General features: G+C 39.7%; 1 protein-coding gene and 1 long non-coding RNA gene across 3 annotated transcripts in view; one reads left to right on the forward strand and one right to left on the reverse strand.

The window, feature by feature from the left end:
• LOC140186080 (uncharacterized) overlaps positions 1 to 19,410 on the forward strand; it is a 51,965-nt gene extending 32,555 nt beyond the window's left edge. Inside the window, exons 3-4 of the long non-coding RNA XR_011882778.1 lie at positions 13,309 to 13,358; positions 19,246 to 19,410. This is a non-coding gene — a long non-coding RNA (uncharacterized lncRNA). The remainder of the gene's footprint in view (positions 1 to 13,308; positions 13,359 to 19,245) is intronic.
• Positions 1 to 20,112, reverse strand: part of LOC140186079 (nuclear receptor subfamily 6 group A member 1) — a 316,148-nt gene that overhangs the window by 218,657 nt on the left and 77,379 nt on the right. For both annotated transcript variants that reach the window (XM_072239944.1, XM_072239945.1), the window contains one exon: positions 18,756 to 18,812. In XM_072239944.1, coding sequence (XP_072096045.1) covers positions 18,756 to 18,812 — 57 coding nt within the window. The remainder of the gene's footprint in view (positions 1 to 18,755; positions 18,813 to 20,112) is intronic.

A 20,112-nucleotide genomic window follows, 5' to 3' on the forward strand; every position in this document is an offset into this window, starting at 1 on the left:
CACTGTCTTAATGGTTTGGTACTAGACGAGCTTACTAGACAAGAGTCAAGCACACTGCTGTAAGTCCAGCTCAATATGCAGATTTCCTTCCATAAAGAGCATCCATACTTCAGATACATGTTTTACTGCAATCCATTACTAACTTTATTTAAAAGTAAAATAAATTCAAAGTATTCAGTTACCATGGTGATGAAATGTTTTGAATGGCTTGTCAAGCCTCCTATCACAGCCAGCCTCCCCTCATCACTGGATCCACTACAGTTTGCTTAACGTCCAAATCGCTCTACGGAGGACGCAATATCCACCACACTGCACACAGTTCTCTCTCACTTGGACAACAAAGACACATGCCAGAATCCTGTACATTGCCTTCAGTTCAGCATTCAATACCATCATCCCACAGAGACTAGTGGAGAAACTGTCGCTGCTTAGCCTTAGCACTGCCATGTGTCGCTGGATTCTGGATTTCTTGACAAAGAGACCACAGTCAGTCCGTGTTGGCAGGAACATATCTGACTCTATCACTTTAAGCACTGGATCCCCACAAGGCTGTGTGCTTAGCCCACTGCTGTTTACACTGCTAACACATGACTGTGCAGCCAGATTCAAGGAGAACCTGATCATTAAATTTGCAGGTGATACCACAGTGGTGGGGCTCATCAGCAAAAATGATGAAACTATGTACAGGGAGGAGGTCAAACACCTAGAGAGCTGGTGCAGGGATAACAACTTGATGCTTAATGTCACCAAAACCAAGGAGATGATCGTCGATTTCAGATGGTCTCAGCCTGAGCACACACCCCTCAGCATCAGCGGCTCCACAGTGGACAGAGTGGAAAACATCGTTCCTTGGGGTGCAGATCTCGGACAATCTCACCTGGTCCAGGAACACCACTGGGATTGTGAAACGGGCCCAGCAAAGATTGCACTTTCTGAGGAAGCTTAAACAAGCATCACTCCCCACTAACATCTTAACTACGTTCTACAGAGGCGTGGTTGAGAGTGTGCTGACCTTTTGCATCACAACCTGGTACTCCAGCTGCAGTCCTGTCAACAAAAAAGCCTTGCAGAGGGTGGTTAGGGGAGCAGAGAAGGTTACTGGGGTCTCCCTACCTTCTTGTCCAAGACCTCTTTCAGAGTCGATACCTCCAGAAGACACGGTACATCATTAAAGACCCCTCACACCCTCTCCATGAACTGTTTGTTCTTCTGCTATTAGGCAAACGTTACAGGAGCATCAAAACTAAAACCATAAGGCTACTAAACAGCTTCCTCCCACAGGCAGTCAGACTGCTAAATAGCTGCTCCACCTGACTCTGCTTTGGACACTTAACTTGCACTGGACACTTATAACCGATTTTAACTGACATGTGGCTGTTGTGTTTTACTATTTATTGTTATGTTTATTATTTAGTGTTGCATTTGTTGTTATGATTGCACTGCCCCTGAGAAACGCTGTCTCATTCTGCCCTGCAGAGCTGATGTATGGTTAGAATGACAATAAAGTTTTTTGAATCTTTAAATCTTGAATCTTATTCAGTAATTTAATCACTAATCACAGTTTTACTGTAAAAGCTAATGAGACTACATTCTCACTGATTCCAGGGATATACACCCTAGTTTATTCAGTTCAAGTAATACCTGCAAGTCTGAAATTGTTGCCCATCACTGCCTGCTAACTATACTGTGTACCTACACATTTGCACCAACCTTCAGAAAAACAGCACTGAATTTACTTTTACCTATAAAGCCTTTCTTTTAAAACAAAGAAAGATAGAGTTCATCTTTAGCAAAGCCCCATTTTATGGCCCTGAATATTCCAAATATCTCCAAATGTTCAAAATTGCCATCATGAATAATAGATTATGATATCAGTTTCACCACTAACATTAATTTATTTTTTGACCATTAGGGATTATGGGGAATGAGTACAAGACTGGAAATAAAGTCAAGAGTTATAGGGTGGCATGGTATTGCAGTGGCTAGTGTATTGCTTTACAGCACTGGTGATTAGGGTTCAACTCCCACTGCTGTAAGGAATTTGTATGTTCTCCCTGTGACCAAATTCAAGTTTAATTGTCAATCAACCATACATGAATACAGTCAAACAAACAGCATTACTCAGAGGACAAGGTGCATAAATACCAACAGTCACACACAGCACAAGAACTGCAGCACATATAAGACAGCAAGCACATATCAGTAAAATACAGTCACACAAAAAAAGTCCATGAATGTTGCAGCAGTCTGCAGTCAAACACAATACAGCTTCCCCTCTGCCAAGTGAAAACTGGGGCAGCACCAACTCCAGCCTGGAACCCGTGCCACACAGCCTCCGGTGGAACACGTAGAGTTGCTCCTACATTTCAAGGAGGTATGGGTTAATAAGGTTAGTAACTTGTGGGCATGCTAAGTTGGCACTGGAAGCATGGTGACACTTGCCAGCTGCCCCCAGCATATCTTTGGACTCCATTGGTCATTAACACAATGTCCTTTACTGTATGTTTTGATGTACACATGACAAATAAAGCCAATCTAATGGACTAAATATGCCATGATCCTATTGAGTGACTGGACAAGCTCAAAGGTCATATAGCCAACTGCTGCTTCTATTTCTTATATTCTTGCATCTCCACTTGCTCTGCAGTTTACTCTCTATTGCCCCTTGGGCAAGCTCATCTCCAGCCCTCTGTTTGCAAGTTATATGAGGTGTGATTGATAAGTTCATGGCCTAAGACAGAAAGAGTCAATTTTAGAAAACCTAGCACAGTTATTTTTCCTACATTTACACACTTAATCCAGCGTTTGTGGAGCATATGGATCCCTTCTTTGTAGAAGTCGGCGTCTTGGACCTCCAGAAGTGGTCCACAGCAGGGGATGAAGAAGGAGATGAGGAGAAACTTCAAACTTTCTGCATAACCACGCAAAGAGTTGAACTGCACGTGCATGTAATGAGAGCTGTTTAGCTCATCTCCTTCTACCTTAGGCCATGAACTTATCAATCACCTCTGCTGTGGACCACTTCTACAAAGAAGGGATCCGTACGCTCCACGACTGCTGGACTAACCATGTAGGAGGGGACTATACTGAAAAATAAATGTGCTAGGTTTTCTAAAATTGACTCCTTCTACCTTAGGCCACGAACTTATCAATCACCCCTCGTATTTCTGAGGACAATAGAACTGCTTGATTTTTATTCCCTCACTTCTTCAATAAACTATATTAATTGTCATTGGAATACACTGATTTATTCTCTTTGTGTTCTACTACTTCTTTCTAAAAAAAGGTCTGATTGATTTAAAACAGTTCCACATCTAGTTTCAAAAGTTTCATTTACCACTTCATGGTAATGAAGGGTCTCAGTCTGACAGACTATTTATGCCCCTCCATAGACACTGCCTGGCTTGCTAAGTTCCTCATGAATTATCTGGTGCTCAGTATTTCCAGCATCTGCAGAATCTCATGTTTAATAATTTCTCAAGTATTTTAGCAGATCTAACCCTTTTGCCTTATGTTTTCTAAATTACCAATATTTTTAACTTTTAGCCATAAGCATTCATTATGCTTCTTAAACAATTATACGTTTTACTTCTTTTTCTCCAAATGAACAATATAACATTTCACTTTAAGACTTTCTCACATTTTTTTGAATCCAGCACCATGTTACTCTTTCACCTCCATTTTCCTCTCCTCCTCAGATTAGTTTACTAAACCACACTTCTTTTAATAATGCATCAATTATTCAAATGCAGATATTGAAGTCAATTGTACAGTACAAAACAAATGAGAATTGTTTTTCTCAAATTGAAAGTAAATTTATTAGCAAACTACAAATACGTCACCATATACACCCATGAAATTCCTTTTCTTGTGGTTATACACATCAAATCCAAGAAACACAAGAGAGTCAATGAAAGAATGCACCTAGCAGGACCAAACAACCAATTTACAAAAGACAACAAACTGCGCAAATACAAAAAGAGAAAAAATAATAAATAAGCAATAATTAGGGAACGTGAGATGAATAGTCTTTGAAAATGAGCCCAGAGGTTGAGGGAACAGCTCAGTGATAAAGTGAGTGAGGTTATCCCCTCTGATTTAAGAGCCTGATGGTTGAAGGGCAATAACTGCTCCTGAACCTGGTGGCGTATGTCCTGAAGCTCCCGTATATTCTTCCTGATGACAGCAGTGAGAAGTGAGCATGGCCTGGAAAAGTGGGGGTCCATGATGATGATGAATGCTGCTTTTCTGTGACAGTGCTGTGTGTAGATGTGCTCAATATTGGGGAGAGGTTTACAACCTCAGGCACCTCAGAATGCTTTACAGCTAATGATGTACTCTTCTTTGAACTATATTCTCTATTGTAACGGAAGAACAGTGATGAAACTTCAAAGTCTTACTGAAGGAGTATCATGTTCCCTTCCCTGAAGGATACCTCAGATACATATGGGCTTTTATGAAAATCCAGCAACTTTCCAAAACACACTTCAAACATTATATTCATTGTTGTTAATTTGCACAATTTGCTAAAGTGGGTTTGGAACTATAACTTATATCAACTAGTCAAACTGTATTCATATAATACAAAAGGTTGGGCATTGCATGCAGAAGCACAAGTATTAATCACACCCTCCACTCACTACAGGAAATTTCTCCAATCTCTTTCAAGTTTTTAATGAGGAATTTTATTTTGCAACAAATACTGAGCTCACTAAGGACATTGCTCCCAAACTAAAACTGCACTAGAAAACCTTACATGCTGTTTAGCTGAATTTTCCCATCTAGTATGTTTGATGATGGCCTTTCAAGCCTTTAGGTTAACAATTCTCTACATGCTTTATTCTCACATGTATGGGTCTGATTTGAAAGTCAAAGAATGACTTGCTTATAGGTCATCTGTAGTAGTCTATCTACAATGAAAGGAAAAATGTTATCTCATCACTAAACTTTCAGGCAGAAATCTCTGCTGCATGATCACAGCAGAGCCAAAACATGAGAAATTTTCCAACAGCTTTGCCTCAACTTAAAGGGTGTGAAATTGTATCCCTCTGTGAGATCAAAAGGTTAACATAAGCTTTATGTCTATTCTGAGCCCAAATTGACAGAGACTGAGGACTTTGGCTAATTAAAAACTTCAAGTTAGCACTCATTTCTTCTTGAAAAGGATTTTCTCATTTTAACTCATCCAAAGTAGGAAACATTAAAAGCTTATTTTAGGAAAATCCAATAAATGATCATCCTCTTGAAATCTGCTACTGTACAAAGGTCTTTCAAAAGTAGAAGGAATGGTTTGTCAACAAGATAGCACAGACTGATGCCTATTGATGGTAGAAACTTCGGAGTTAATTTGACAAGTGAATATTTGAAACAGTATTTATAGATACTTGTTAGAAAGGTCTGGTCTATTAAAAAAAAATCAGTAGGGAATTCAGAACATAGAACACTACAGCACAGAACATGCTCTTTGACCCACGATGGTGTGCTGACCTTTTAACCTACTACAAAATCAATCTATCCCCTCCCACCTAGGTTCATGGATGAAAGAAAAATGGAGGGCTATCCAAGAGTCTCTATCACCTCTATCACAATTCTTGACAGTGCATTCCATACATGTAGTGCTTTTTCCATTAAAAAAAATCTCTAACATCCCCATACTTTCTTCAATCACCTTAAAATGATATCTTATCATGTTAGCCACTACTGCCCTTTGAAAAAGGCATTGGCTGTCGACACTCTATGCCTCTAAAACACTTCTATCAAGTTAACTCTCATCCTCATTCACTCCAAAGGAAAACCCCCAAACATGCTCAACCTTTCCTCAATGGCATGTTCTCTAATCTTCTCTGCACCTCCTCCCCCACTTTAACTTCTTATTTTTTTATGATATTCTTATATTTATACTCTATGGTCTATAATGATGCAACCAGAACTGAATATGATACTGTAAGTGTGTTCTAGCTAGAAGAACCTTCTTTATGAAAGGGTGATAAAATGTGGAACTTTCTACCATGAGAAAAGGTTGAAAGAGATAGTACAGATACATTTAAAAGGTCAAAAAACATGAACAAAGGAATAAATTGATGGATTTTAATATATGAAAAGCTGAGTAGGGATTCAAGTGCAGGAAAAAGGTTAGCATGAAGGAATAAACTCTTCCTGGGCTTCCAGCCGGGTACAGATATTGATTATAACCAACGTTTTGACGGCAAACTCCACCACCTTCATGTTGAAGGTGCTGGAGTTTCTCATTGAAACGTCGGTTATTACCAATACCCTTACCGGCTGGAAGCCTGAGAAGAGTTTATTCACCATAAACACCAGGAAAGCACTAGATGCTTTTTCATTTAGCATGAATGGATTGGCCCATTTGGATACTTTGCATCTTACATAAATATGATTCAAATTCTAGTAAATACATGATCCTCAACTACCCAACCAACAGCACAAGGTGCGCACAAGATTACAATGTCAGACCATTGTGGCACAACAGGTAGAACTGCTCCAGATACCAGGTTCAACTCTGATTGTGAAATCTGGACATTATCTGTTTGACCATGTGGGTTTCCCACTGACAGTAAATGGAACAGTATAGGCCCTTCACCCACAGTAGGCAGCTGTTGATCCCAGAAGATCATGAGTTCGTGCCTCTGATGGACTATGTCCTCCCAGGGCACAATCCTGGGCAGGAAAATTTGAAGAACTGGATGTTGACCATGCAGCGGGATCCCCCGTCCATATCACTGATGTAGTCCGAGGGAAGGGTAAGCACCAATACAGCTTGGCACCAGTGTCATCGCAGAGGTTGCCAGAGTGAAGGTGTAAACAATATTAAACTGCATTAGGGACCCCGGCTCCAGATTTCTTCCTCGGGGTTTACTCACGAAGCCTTTCCCATGGGTAGGAATGGCCACAAGGCAGCAGAGGTTTAAAATCAGTTTTCCTTCTCCTAGACAGGCTGCCATCCAAGGCTGATGAGCCCCACCCACCCATGATGATGTGCTAACGTTTTAACCTACTCTAAGAACATTCTACCCCTTCCCTCCTACATAGCCCTCTATTTTTCTATCACCCATGTACCTATCAAAAAGTCTCTTAAATATTCCCAATGTATCTGCCTCTATCTACCCTGGTGGGGCGTTCCAAACACCCACCTCTCAAAAAAAACTTACTTCTGACATACCCTTCCAAGTTTTTCTCCTATCACCTTAAAATTATTTTCCTCATATTAGCCATTTCTGCCCTGGAAAGTCTCTGGCTCTTGACTCAATCTATGCCTCTTATCATCAGTACACCTCTATCAACCTCCTTCATTCTATACTCGTTTCCTCTAACATCCCATAGTCCTGATGGTTGATAGGTTAACCCCGAATCCTGACCATGTAAGTGGACGGCAAGAGAGTCAGGGTGGAGTTGAAAGAAATGAAACAGAATACGTTACACAGGAAAGGGCGAGGGAATGGGATAGATGAGGGAGCTCAGACGAATTTAATGGTTCCCTTCTCATTTGTAAGAAAATATAAAAAATAGCAGAAAATTGAAAATACAATGAAATCTTACGCAGCTAAGTTATCCAAGCAAGATTTATTCAGCATAAACCAACATTTATTGGCTTCAGATTCTATAGTGGAGAAAATAATGCAAGTCAATTGGGTCAATCTTGCTCAGATCCAAACATTAACAAGAGAAAATGTGCTGGAAATCCAAGCAACACACATAAAATGCTAGAGCAACTCAGCAGGCCAGGCAGCATCTATGGAAAAAAGTACAGTCAACATCACAGGCCAAAACCCTTCAGCAAGATCAGAGGAAAAAAAAAAGATGAGTAGATTTTAAAGGTTGGGGAGGGGAGAGAGAAACACAGGGTGATAGGTGAAACTGGAGGGGAAAGGAATTAAGTGAAGAGCTGGGGATATGATTGGTGAAAGAGATACAGGCTGGAGAACGGGGGAGTCCAAGAGGACAGAAAAGAAGGTCATGGAAGAAAGAAGAGGGGAGGAGCACCAGAGGGAAGTGATGGGCAGACATGGAGATAAAGTGAAGGAGGAAAGGGGATGGGGAATGGTGAGGGGGGGGTGGTATATTACTGAAGGTCTGAGAAATCGATGCTTATGTCATCACGTTGGAGGCTACTCAGACAGAAAGTTCTGCCGAAGGGTTTTGGCCTGAAACGTCAACTGTACTTTTTTTTCCATAGATGCTGCCTGGCCTGCTGAGTCCCTCCAGCATTTTGTGTGTGTTGTTCAGATCTGAACATTCTCATCAGCAGCAGCTGAGGTTTCAATTTGGTCAGATGTCAATTTGGTCAAGCATGCAAGGAAACATTAATTAAGGATTATTATGGCTCCAAAAAAGTCTGTTTCTCAAATTATACACAATCGCTTTGCCGGTTTTTGGTGAAATTAAAGGTTATATAAATTCAGCCAGAAGGGGAAAAATAGAGAAAACTTTGGAGTCATACAGCATCAAAGTCAGCAATTCAGCTCAATGTCCACCCAGAGGGTGGTAAGAATCTAGAGGATGATTTCCAGCACTCAGACCATAGCTTTCCATACTGTACCATTTTAGGTATTCATCCAAATATTGTATAACTGTTGTGAGAGTCCCTTTCTCTATTACCCTTTCAAGCTGAGCACCCCAGATTTCAAACGTTCTATACCAGGCAACTTTCAAGTGATTCTCCTCTACCTTCTCACAGGTGCAATCAGATCCTGCCTATAGTGTGGTGAGCAAAACACTACTCAGAACTTCATTTTATATAGTTGAACATTAACATCCCTGCTTTTGCATTCTTTTTAAGACCCATATACCCATATCTAACAACATTCTTCAGATTCTAATTTCAGTTTTACAGAGGATACAGCTGCAAAAATGGTTAAAGTTAGACCAAATGATCTATACCCATCTTAATGATCTACTTGAAACTTACCTTTTCTCATTTAAATTCATTGGCAGAGCCCTCTATTTCCTTCTCCCCCATCAGTCCAGCCTCCCTGCTAGTGATAATAAACCTGATTCTGATAGCAAGCTCCACATTCTCCCCCTTTTATTTTATAGAGTAACTCATTTTGAATTTCCATGTGGACTTACTGTTTAGTAGCTCCTAAAATAACACTATTTCATTTAAAAGTGCCAAGTTATTGTTTCTGCATTTCTATTTTTCTCACCATCCTGCATGGCTGAGAAATTCACTACATAATGCATAAATAGTCTGTTCCAAGTCAAACTGAATTGATATAGTGCATAACCCCAAACAGTGGAAATTCAGAAAGCCTAATGGGACAGTAGAAATCTCTTTTATTGTGCCATCTTCCATCCAACATTGCTATCTTCAGGCAGCCAAAGTCAGATGTCTAAAAGTTCCACAGGATCCACTGAGCCCAGACTATGGGTCAGCCTATATGAGTGAATATTTCTCAGTCTGGAAATCAAGAGAGAGTACATACAGAGTGCGGCACATCCCAGAGAGGGAAGAATGCATTAAACCCCAGGGCTTTGGTGCTCGTGTACATATTTTGCAGTCAATTGTACGCATGGCATGATTGCATACTAGAGAGCATTACCAAATGCTTATGCACACACTAGTGACGTGTTAGATTGTATGAACCCAAATGGACACAGGGTCAAGCTTCCTTGCACATACCCCACTTTGGGAATAATGTACATGCAATAGACCTTCTTTCAGTTATCTTAGACTAGTTTGAGACCTGGCTTTTTTAAGTCTATATAGTAGCTGGTGTGCAATGCTCCGGCCTATGGTCAGGCTACGCTTAGATGCCCTCCAGTTCGCCTACCAGCCCCGACTAGGAGCTGAGGATGCCATCGTCTACTTGCTGAACCGTATCTACGCCCACCTGGACAAGCCAGCGAGCACCATGAGGGTCATGTTTTTTGACTTCTCCAGTGCGTTCAACACCATCTGCCCTGCTCTGCTGGGGGAGAAGCTGACAGCGATGCAGGTGGATGCTTTCCTGGTGTCATGGATTCTTGATTACCTGACTGGCAGACCACAGTACGTGTGCTTGCAACAGTGTGTGTCCGACAGAGTGATCAGCAGCACTGGGGCTCCACAGGGGACTGTCTTGTCTCCCTCTCTTCACCATTTACACCTCGGACTTCAACTACTGCACAGAGTCTTGTCATCTTCAGAAGTTTTCTGATGACTCTGCCATAGTTGGATGCATCAGCAAGGGAGATGAGGCTGAGTACAGGGCTACGGTAGGAAACTTTGTCACATGGTGTGAGCAGAATTATCTGCAGCTTATTGTGAAAAAGACTAAGGAGCTGGTGGTAGACCTGAAGAGAGCTAAGGTACCGGCGACCCCTGTTTCCATCCAGGGGGTCAGTGTGGACATGGTGGAGGATTACAAATACCTGGGGATACAAATTGACAATAAACTGGACTGGTCAAAGAACACTGAGGCTGTCTACAAGAAGGATCAGAACCGTTTCTATTTCCTGAAGAGACTGAGGTCCTTTAACATCTGCCAGATGATGCTGAGGATGTTCTACGAGTCTATGGTGGCCAGTGCTATCATGTTTGCTGTTGTGTGCTGGGGCAGCAGGCTGAGGGTAGCAGACACCAACAGAATCAACAAACTCATTCGTAAGGCCAGTGATGTTGTGGAGATGGAACTGGACTCTCTCACGGTGGTGTCTGAAAAGAGGACGCTGTCCAAGTTGCATGCCATCTTGGACAATGTCTCCCATCCACTACATAATGTACTGGTTGGGCACAGGAGTACATTCAGCCAGAGACTCAATCCACCGAGATGCAACATAGAGCGTTATAGGAGATCATTCCTGCCTGTGGCCATCAAACTTTACAACTCCTCCCTTGGAGGGTCAGACACGCTGAGCCAATAGGCTGGTCCTGGACTTACTTCCTGGCATAATTTACATATTAGCATTTAACTATTTATGGTTTTATTACCATTTAATTATTTATGGTGCAACTGTAACGAAAACCAATTTCCCCTGGGATCAATAAAGTACGACTATGACTATGACTAATGGCTTTTCCCCTGTTAAAAAGAAATCAGCTACAAGCAACTTCTATTTAATTCAAAGTTTGGGATTTGGAACTTCAGAACCTTCACAATATTGAAATATCATTGTCACATGTATCGACACAATGAAAAGCTAGTCTTGCATACTGTTCATACAGATCAGATCATAGTGCATTGAGGTAATGATAATAGAAATAATGAGTGGACCTGCAGGGAGCAGCTTGCAAAGAGTAGTCACACTCTAGCATCCTCAAAGAGCAAATCTGAATTCCAACACACTTTCATAGTAAAGGAACTCAGATGATCTGACACTAATAGCACTGCCCGTGTGATACGTGATGTGGGATGACTCAACTTCAAAGTTCAAAGTACATTTTATTAACCAAGGTACGTCTCCTAACAACGAAATTTAAAAAAACCCAAAAACAAACCCCGTATATGAAAAAAGACTAACACCCAACATGCAAAGAACTTAAACAACACATCATCTCCATAAGAAAATAAAAGAATAAAATCAATGTTAAAATCAGTCATCGACGTTTGTGGATGTACACAATGTAAAAAGGCCACTCATGGTAACAGTAAATCTAGAATACTTAAGTTGTAAGCACACTAAAATAAATGTAAATGGCAGAAGTAACTACAGAACTACGCACGTAATTACTCAAATGTGCCCTATCCAGCCCACCATGGCAGTGTCTGAATGTCCCCACATTAACCATGCTGGCTTTCTCAGAATGCAGAAAATTAAGATTGCAAGTCATCCATAGCCTCTGAAGCAGTGCCAAAGACAACATTGCTACCTTCATACCAACATTTCAAATAAGTCTTCCTTTCTTCTCAATCAGAGATGCTTGCCACCATGGACAACAGGGTACCCAACCATTTTTCTTTCCATGTCCCACATTTCTGGTTGTAGTGCTTCCTCTCCCTCCCAGAAACAACTGGATTCCCTCTCTTCACTTCCACCCCATTAGCATTATACATATATCACTTACTGCCATATCTGCCACCTCCAGAATTTCATCATCTCTCAGCCTCTCCTCCCTTCAGCAATCATAAGGGAACATTCTATACCACCTTGGCAATTTTCATGTACTATTTTCAATTCACAATTCAATCTTCTGTGTTAGAGAGGGAAATTACAATTCAATCTTCTGTGTTAGAGAGGGAAATTACAATTCAGTTGACCATCTGGCAGAGACTTCTACTTCACCACAAGTATGGTCTCTGCCACTGGAACCCATTACTTCAAATTCCCAGCCCATTCCCTCTAAGACAGTTCCAATGAAATTCTGTTGACAAGTGAGCTGTGCCTCATCTTTAACTGACTTTTGCCAATAAAACCTATACTTTGTTAGTAAAACAAAAGTTTCTCATTGAAATGTATTCTAAATGGCTTTGACAACACAGATATTGAGATGATATTTCCCCTTGGTCTCAGCTGATGGTTCTCATGTTTTATTTTTAAAAAAGATCTTTCTGATGTTTGCAATCAGTCCCAAGTTTACACTGACTGCTACTGCTCATGAATATTACACTGTTTAGAGACACCAATTATAACTGTACCGAAAGTTTAATTTCTCTTGCATAGTACCAATTCTCATGAGTGATCAGAAACCAGGTGTGAAAACAGAAAAATTGTGTGATGGATGTATTCGCTGAGGACAAAAGAAATTAATTTTTAAATGTATTTAATGAAAAAAATTCCACAATTTTACCCCACATAGCTCCATAGATGCAAGGAATAATAGAGGAATTACGCAGAATAAATCATTTTAAAATATGGAATACACAAGGATTGCATTGTGCCTGAAACAACTTACAAGCACAAAATTCACAATGCATTAAAATCTAAATTTCACTGACTTTGCTGTTTAAAGAATCCTAATTGTTATCTCATTTACCCATAAGCATCAGTTAAAGAATATGTCAATGCATTATTTCAAAGCAACTAAAAAAATTGTTGGTATACTCTGGTTTCTGTTTCAGACCCTCCTTCTTAAATATCAAACAATGGACAAACAATAAAAGTGAAGAGTACCAGAAATGGAATATGCTTGACCAAAGGTTGCAATAAACATTCATTGCTGTCGGTGGGTTTTAGTATTGAACAACTCACTGATCAGTGAATGCAAACTGCAGCCCAAATATCTTTATTCAGCAAAAATTGTTGAATCTGCAATCAAGTCGATTTGCTTCAGAAACTCAAGTTAGCTGAAATAATGTAAATACTGTACTATATTCATTTAGATTCATTTAATAAATCTATTGGCATAACAATTCTTTCTGACAATTTCAGCTTATACACTTCTTCCAACTGAAGCCTTCATTTGAATTCTCACAATAAAGGTTAGTACTATGGAAGGATCAGAGTTGGTATTCTGTAAGTATTGAAAAGAAATACCTACCCCACTTAAAAGCAGTGTCTGATTTTTTTTTAAGTAACATCTTACTTTAAGAAACATACTTTGATTCCTGAAAATCAATCGCTATCGTAAAGTTATTTGCATCTCATCACAACTATAACTCACAGGAAATCAAAAATGACCTTCTGCAAGATTAACAAATTAAATGTTCATGTCCACAATTTAGAGAATGCACAATGAAAAAAAGTGGCAGTAAGACTGTTTTAGTATTTTAAAAACTTGGGAGAAAGCTGAGCAAACAATGTGCAAGGATGCAAAAAGGAGGCAACAAAGGGTGAAAGGTGGAATATTTAAGGAGAACCTGAAAGAAAACTTCACTCAGAGGGCAGTGAGAATGTGGAACGATCTGCCAGCGGAACTGTGTATGCAGATTCAACTGCAACATTTAAGAGAATTTTGGTTAAGTATATAGTGGGAAGAGTATGGAGGGCTATGGCCCAAATGTGGGTCAATGAGACTAGGCAGAATAAAAGGTTGGCACAGACTAGATGACCAAGGGCCAGTTTCTGTGCTGTAATGCTCTAGACTCAAAATAACAATGACAATGAAATCATTGAAATGATGAAAAAGGAAAAATTTATACCGCCAGATCTAGTGACATTAAAAAATATCAGGAGCAAGCTCTTCTCCACCATTCAGTACAAGCATGGCAGATAGCTCACTTCAGTACCCTGTTCCCACTTTCTCCATTCATCCCTTCCTCCCTTTGGAAAAAAACACAACTACCTTCTTTATGGATACACTTAATAATATTCACTCCATTCTGCAGTACTCATCACCTTTGGATGAAGAAATTTCTTCTGTTCTTAGTTCTAATTGGTACACCCCATATCTTGAGGATGTGATCCCTGGTTCAGGACTCCCGAGCTAATGGTAACACCCTCCATTCATCTGATCAGACCTGCTATGATTTTATAGATCTTAATGCAATCCAATCACTTTCTTTTAAACTATAGTGAATACAGGCCTAATCAACCCAACATTGTCCCATACACTGCCTTGCTATTCCAAGAATTTACCTAGTCTTTGCTGTACTCCCTCCATGCTAAGAACATGATTCCTCGGAAAAGGCCAAAGCTGCACAAAAGCTGCAGGTGAGGCCTCAAGTCCAATACAGTGCCAAGAGGTCAACCTTATTCCTGAACTCAGTTCCTCTTGCAATAAAGGCAAGCAAACATTTTCCTACAACCTTGCTCACGGAGAGCCTGATAATATCTTGCAAGGTTGCCAAAAGACACTACACTGAATTCTACCAGTCTCTTCAACACCCATATTAGTTAGTCAATGCATGTAACTAATACAAGAACATGGGAAATAACAGTATGATTGGGTCATGAAGCCCTATACACTTGTATATGCCATTCAATACTATTGCCAAGCTTTTATGACATTTCGAGATATTACACAGAATAGGCCCTTCAAGTGCACTGTCCAGCAACCCACTGGTTTAACCCTAGCCTAGACAGGACAATTTGCAATGACCAATTAACCTACTAACCAATACAGTATGTCTTTGGACTGTGGAAGGAAACCAGAGTACCCAGAGGAAACCCACTTGCACATGGAAAGGAATGTACAATTTCCCTCGGGATCAATAAAGTATATGTATCTAACCTTACTTACAGAGGATGCCAGAACTGAACTCCAGCATCCCTAGCTGTAACAGTGTCACGCTAATTGCTAAGCTACAGTTTCATCAATTAATTTTATAGTCTTTGATTCCACTTACAAATAAATTGTCAAATATACTTCAAAGCTAATTCCTCACAACACCCCTGGGGAAAGAATTTCAAGTTTCACTACCTTCTGGGTGATTTATTTTGATTTGGTTTGGATGTCCACCACTACCTTGAGATTGTGACTCACAGTTCTGCACATTCCAGCCAGGGGAATACATCAACTACACTTCTATTCTGTCAAACCATGCTACACAGGAGATTTTAATCCCTGCCTGCTTAATCTGTCACAGTACAAGCACCTCAAGGCCAGGAATCAATTAGGTGAACATTTTTCGCTCTGGCCCCAGCTATTCACAATCTACATCAATGATTTGAATAAGGAAATCAAGTAAATATTTGTTTACCAATTGAATCAATGTGGGGAATAGTGTCTTGAGTATGTGCAAGGAGTTAAAATAATTTTAGGCTGATTACAGTAATGGTGCTCAGTGGAACCTAGGTCTCCTTGTATTTGAATCAGTGACAGCTAATGCAAGCAATTGGGAAGCCAAGCTTTTGTTGACCATAAATACAAGAGTGTTTGAACAAAAATGTCTAAATAGAATTATATTAAGAGAAGCCTTGCAATAGCATATCCAGGTCTGGTCTCCCCACTCAAGGATGAATATACAGAGGCTCCTAGGTACCGAATAACCTGACTTGTAGAAGTCCAACTTTACACAAATTTTCCCATACATTTTTAAGACAGTTCTGAAGTTAGCAATAAGTGTTTCATAGTATTCATTAATAAGATACATGTTCAAATAGTTTAATCATTGGCAGTGTTAGTGATTATTTAATAAAAGCATGCAGAACTACAATATGGGTAGCTATAGAAAATGGACATATCTGACTTGGGGTGAAATTAGCTTACAGATAGTTCTCAGAAATCAAACCCTTACATAATCTAGAGACTGCCCGTACTTTGTGTTATAATTGTGTATAATATTCTTCGTGACTTCTTATGACACAAAGGTTGGGGCTGTTGTGGATAGTCTGGAGGGGTGTCAGAAGTTACAGCAAGACATTGATAGGATGCAGAACTGGGCTGAGAAGTGGTAGATTTTCAACCCAGGTAAGTGTGAAGTGGCTCATTTAGGTAGGTCAAGTTTGAAGAAGGCAGAACATAATATTAATTGTTAGACTCTTGACAGTGTGGAGGATCAGAGAGATCTTGAGGTCCATGTCATATGACACTCAAAGCTGCTGCGTAGGTTGACGGTATCGTTAAGACGTATGGTGTGTTGGCATTCATCAACTGCAGGATTGAGTTCAAGAGCCCTGAGGTAATGTTAGAGTTATATAAGACCTTGGTCAGACCCCACTTGGAGTACTGTGCTCAGTTCTGGTCACCTCACCACAGAAAGGATATGGATTCTATAGACAGAGTGCAGAGGAGACTTATAAGGATTTTGCCTGGATTGGAGAGCGTGATTTATGAAAACAGGTTGAGTGAACTCGGCCTTTTCTCCTTGGAGCGACAGAGGATGAAAGGTAACCTGATAGAGGTGTACAACATGATGACAGGCATTGATCATGTGGATTGCCAGAGGCTTTTTCCCAGGGTGGAAATGGTGAACAGGAGCGGGGCATAGTTTTAAGGTGCTTGGAAGTGGGTAGAGTGGGGATGTCAGGGGTAAGTTTTCCCCCTTAGAGAGTGGTGGGTGCATGGAATGCACTGCCATTGACGGTGGTGAAAGTGGATACAATAGGGTCTTTTAATAGACTCTTAGATAGGTACATGGAGTTTAGAAAAATGGAGGGCTATGTAGTATGGAAATTCTAGGCAATCTAGAATATGTTATGTGGTTGGCATAACATTGTGGGATAAAAGGCCTGTAATGTGATGTAGATGTCTATGTACTATGTTTATCAAAGACCCTCTAATTATCAAATGTGCTGTATACTCTGGTTTCCCCCTTAACTATTGTTAATTGTAACTGCAAAAGAGTCTTTTATCAGATCTGTCAAATGTTACTTCTGTTTCGTAAATCCTTGTTGACACTACACAATCCAATTATTACTATAGGTTCCTGTTACTTGTTTCTTGAGTATAGATTCTATCACAACTCCTTCCAATAAACCCAGTATGGCCTTTTTGGAGTAAAAACAGATGCTATAAAACTAAAGAAAATAGGCTGAATTTTCACCATCACCGAATTCAAGGATCAACTTTGAATTCAACAAATTTCAAATCCAGCCATAAGAATTACCACTGATCTCTCCACTTCAATTTATGCCTCCTCTAATCCTATTTTTTTTCACCTGTCCTATTATCCTCTCCCTACTGCCTTACACTATTACTCCTCATCATTTTCTCTTCTGCATTCCACACAAAAGCTTGAGCTTTTCCCCTGCCCAAACTATCATCGGCCTTCACTACTGCATCCACCTTTCCTAACATCCCTTCACCACCCTGTACTTGTTTGAGGCCTATAACATCCAACACATTACAGTTTCAATGAAAAAAATTGACTTGAAATGCAAACATTTTCTCTCCCCACAGAAACTGACTGGTCTACAGTTTCAACATTTGCTGTTATTTAGAATCTTGCAGGTGCTCTGTATTAAAATGACAACCAATTGTAAGTTTGCACCATTTTCAGTAACTGACATAAACTAAAATAGTTATTACATTTGTGTGCATATTATCCTTACAAAAAGGATCACTGCTGCTATCTGATGAATACATTCCTGCAACATAGCAAAATAATTAGCAATTTCAGTGTATGTTTACAAATTTATCAACTCAAAATACAAAAGGAATGAGTGCAAGAATCTAGGCAAACAACCTTAAAATTATGAAGGTACAGAGACAAGTTAAAGAATGGAACAATAAGTAAATGAAGAGATTAAGTCCCTTAGTGAAAGGTGTAGAGAGATTGAGATATAATTTCAAAGTACGGGGCGGCATAAGACACTGTTACATCTGTCAGTGGTTGAACAATGGATGGAAAGCAGTCACACAAGAGGACAGAATGAGCCGAGCTCAAGATTTCTGGAAGGATTAGTGAAGAAATGGAGATGGTCAAGCCCAAAAAGGAATTAAGCAAAAGGATAGGAACTTCAAATCAGTGATAATGGAGCAACAAACAACATATATAAGTTAGTGAGGTCCTGATCTGAAAAGTTGGAGGATGATTTCAACATAGGACCAGAAGTAAATGTAGAAGCAATACAGATAAAAAGGACAATGAGGTAATAAGGATGGAGAGAGTCAAGGGTATAATGGAACTGAAACAAAGGGAAGGGAATTTAATTTTTGAAGTGACTCATCATGTAATGCTATCTACCTAGGTAGTTAACTTGCATTAGTTTTAAGAGGCAAGGATAGAAGATGTGAGGTGGGGTTGAAGGAGGAAAAAGAATATTCCGAGCGTCCAGGTTTTGGGGTTATACCATTAACTGACAAAAACAAAACAGGAGACATTTTAAAGTACAATGCTCCTTACATGGCACTTCACAATCCATGAAATTTAGCATAGCATTTTACAAGATTTATGCAAATAACTTGACTCTGAGTAGAGAGAACAAAAATACATATGGACAAAATATTTAAGAGTAAAACTTCAACTTCAATATTTTGCTGGACCATTACTCACTGTTTAGTGAGTTCATCTGAAGCACTGAGGAGGATTCCAAATGCTGTACATCTGTACCTGTAAAAATATCAGGATAAAAGTCAAATATATTGAAGTGAAGCATCACTAACAGGGGAAACAACATAGCATATTATACCATAGAATCCATTAGCCCACCACCAAATCAGACCTGGTTTGTTCTTAGCAATAAGAGATAAGGAACAAGCAGCCACTTAAATATTCTCTTGTATATAATCCCATCATCATAAGCTACAAGATCATAGCAGCCTTTATGTTAGTGTATTTATAGATAACAGAGTTATTTCAGGATGGTCTCTATGACAACAGGGATAACTCCAGAGTAGTCCCCAAGGTTGTCACCATGGTAACCAAGCCTTAACTAAAATAAGAAAGTATTAGGCATGACACCACCAGCCATCAACTAAACCTGAAGGTCTACTAGGCTTATGAATTATGCAGGAAACATGATGACTGTACATTTTCATCCTAGATTGCTCTAGAACAGATAAGTTGAATGCCTGTACATCAATTAAAATACAGTGCCTCATCCATGTATAACGATGCAGACTTTGTAAATTTAAGAAGAATGTCTGCACCGCAGCCTCAAGATGAACAGGTCTCTATCATCGCTGCAAGAACAACTTTAGCGCTACATTAATAGTGGAATGTGCCAAAAGAGGTAATGTATGTATGAGATTACAACAAGATAAATGTCTTTAGCTTGCAACTTGTCACAGGTGGAACTGAATTTCCCAAAACTTTATGTGTCTAGATTTAATCATGACTAATACAATTTAACTGGCTAATGCAACTGTCTTGCTTCCCTTTCAGTCATAGAATGTATTTGGAATCGTCAGTTAACCTGAATGATAATTATCCATTTTGTTGCAACTGGAATCAGAGGTTGGGCAAGGCAGCCTACATAACCATTGTTTTAATCTTTCATGTAATCCCATACTAACCAAATTCAATTTCACAACATGTATGATAGAAATTGAATTCATCATTTCTAGCATTTCCAGTGCAATACCATATCTAGTATGCTACTTCACCAGTATAGTCTTTAACTGTTAATAAGAAAGTAATCAAATCATCTCAATCTACAGTGAACTCCATCATCATGGTGACAAGTTTTGTTTCTGTGTTAATATACAGGTGGCCCCCGTTTTCCGAACGGCACCTTGCTGTTATGAAAAAAGGCAGCGTGCGCCTGAACAGCCAAGCTCCTCCCCTGGAACTGCCTTCTAGCTGCCACTGCTTAAACACGTGCTTTATCTCGATTTATTTTGTGCATCCGTTAGCAAGATGAATTCTAAGTTATCGTAAAAGCCTAAAAGAGCTCATAAGGGTGTTACAC

The sequence above is a fragment of the Mobula birostris genome, chromosome 22 (genome assembly GCF_030028105.1).
Source record: "Mobula birostris isolate sMobBir1 chromosome 22, sMobBir1.hap1, whole genome shotgun sequence".
In the NCBI taxonomy this organism is placed as follows: domain Eukaryota; kingdom Metazoa; phylum Chordata; class Chondrichthyes; order Myliobatiformes; family Myliobatidae; genus Mobula; species Mobula birostris.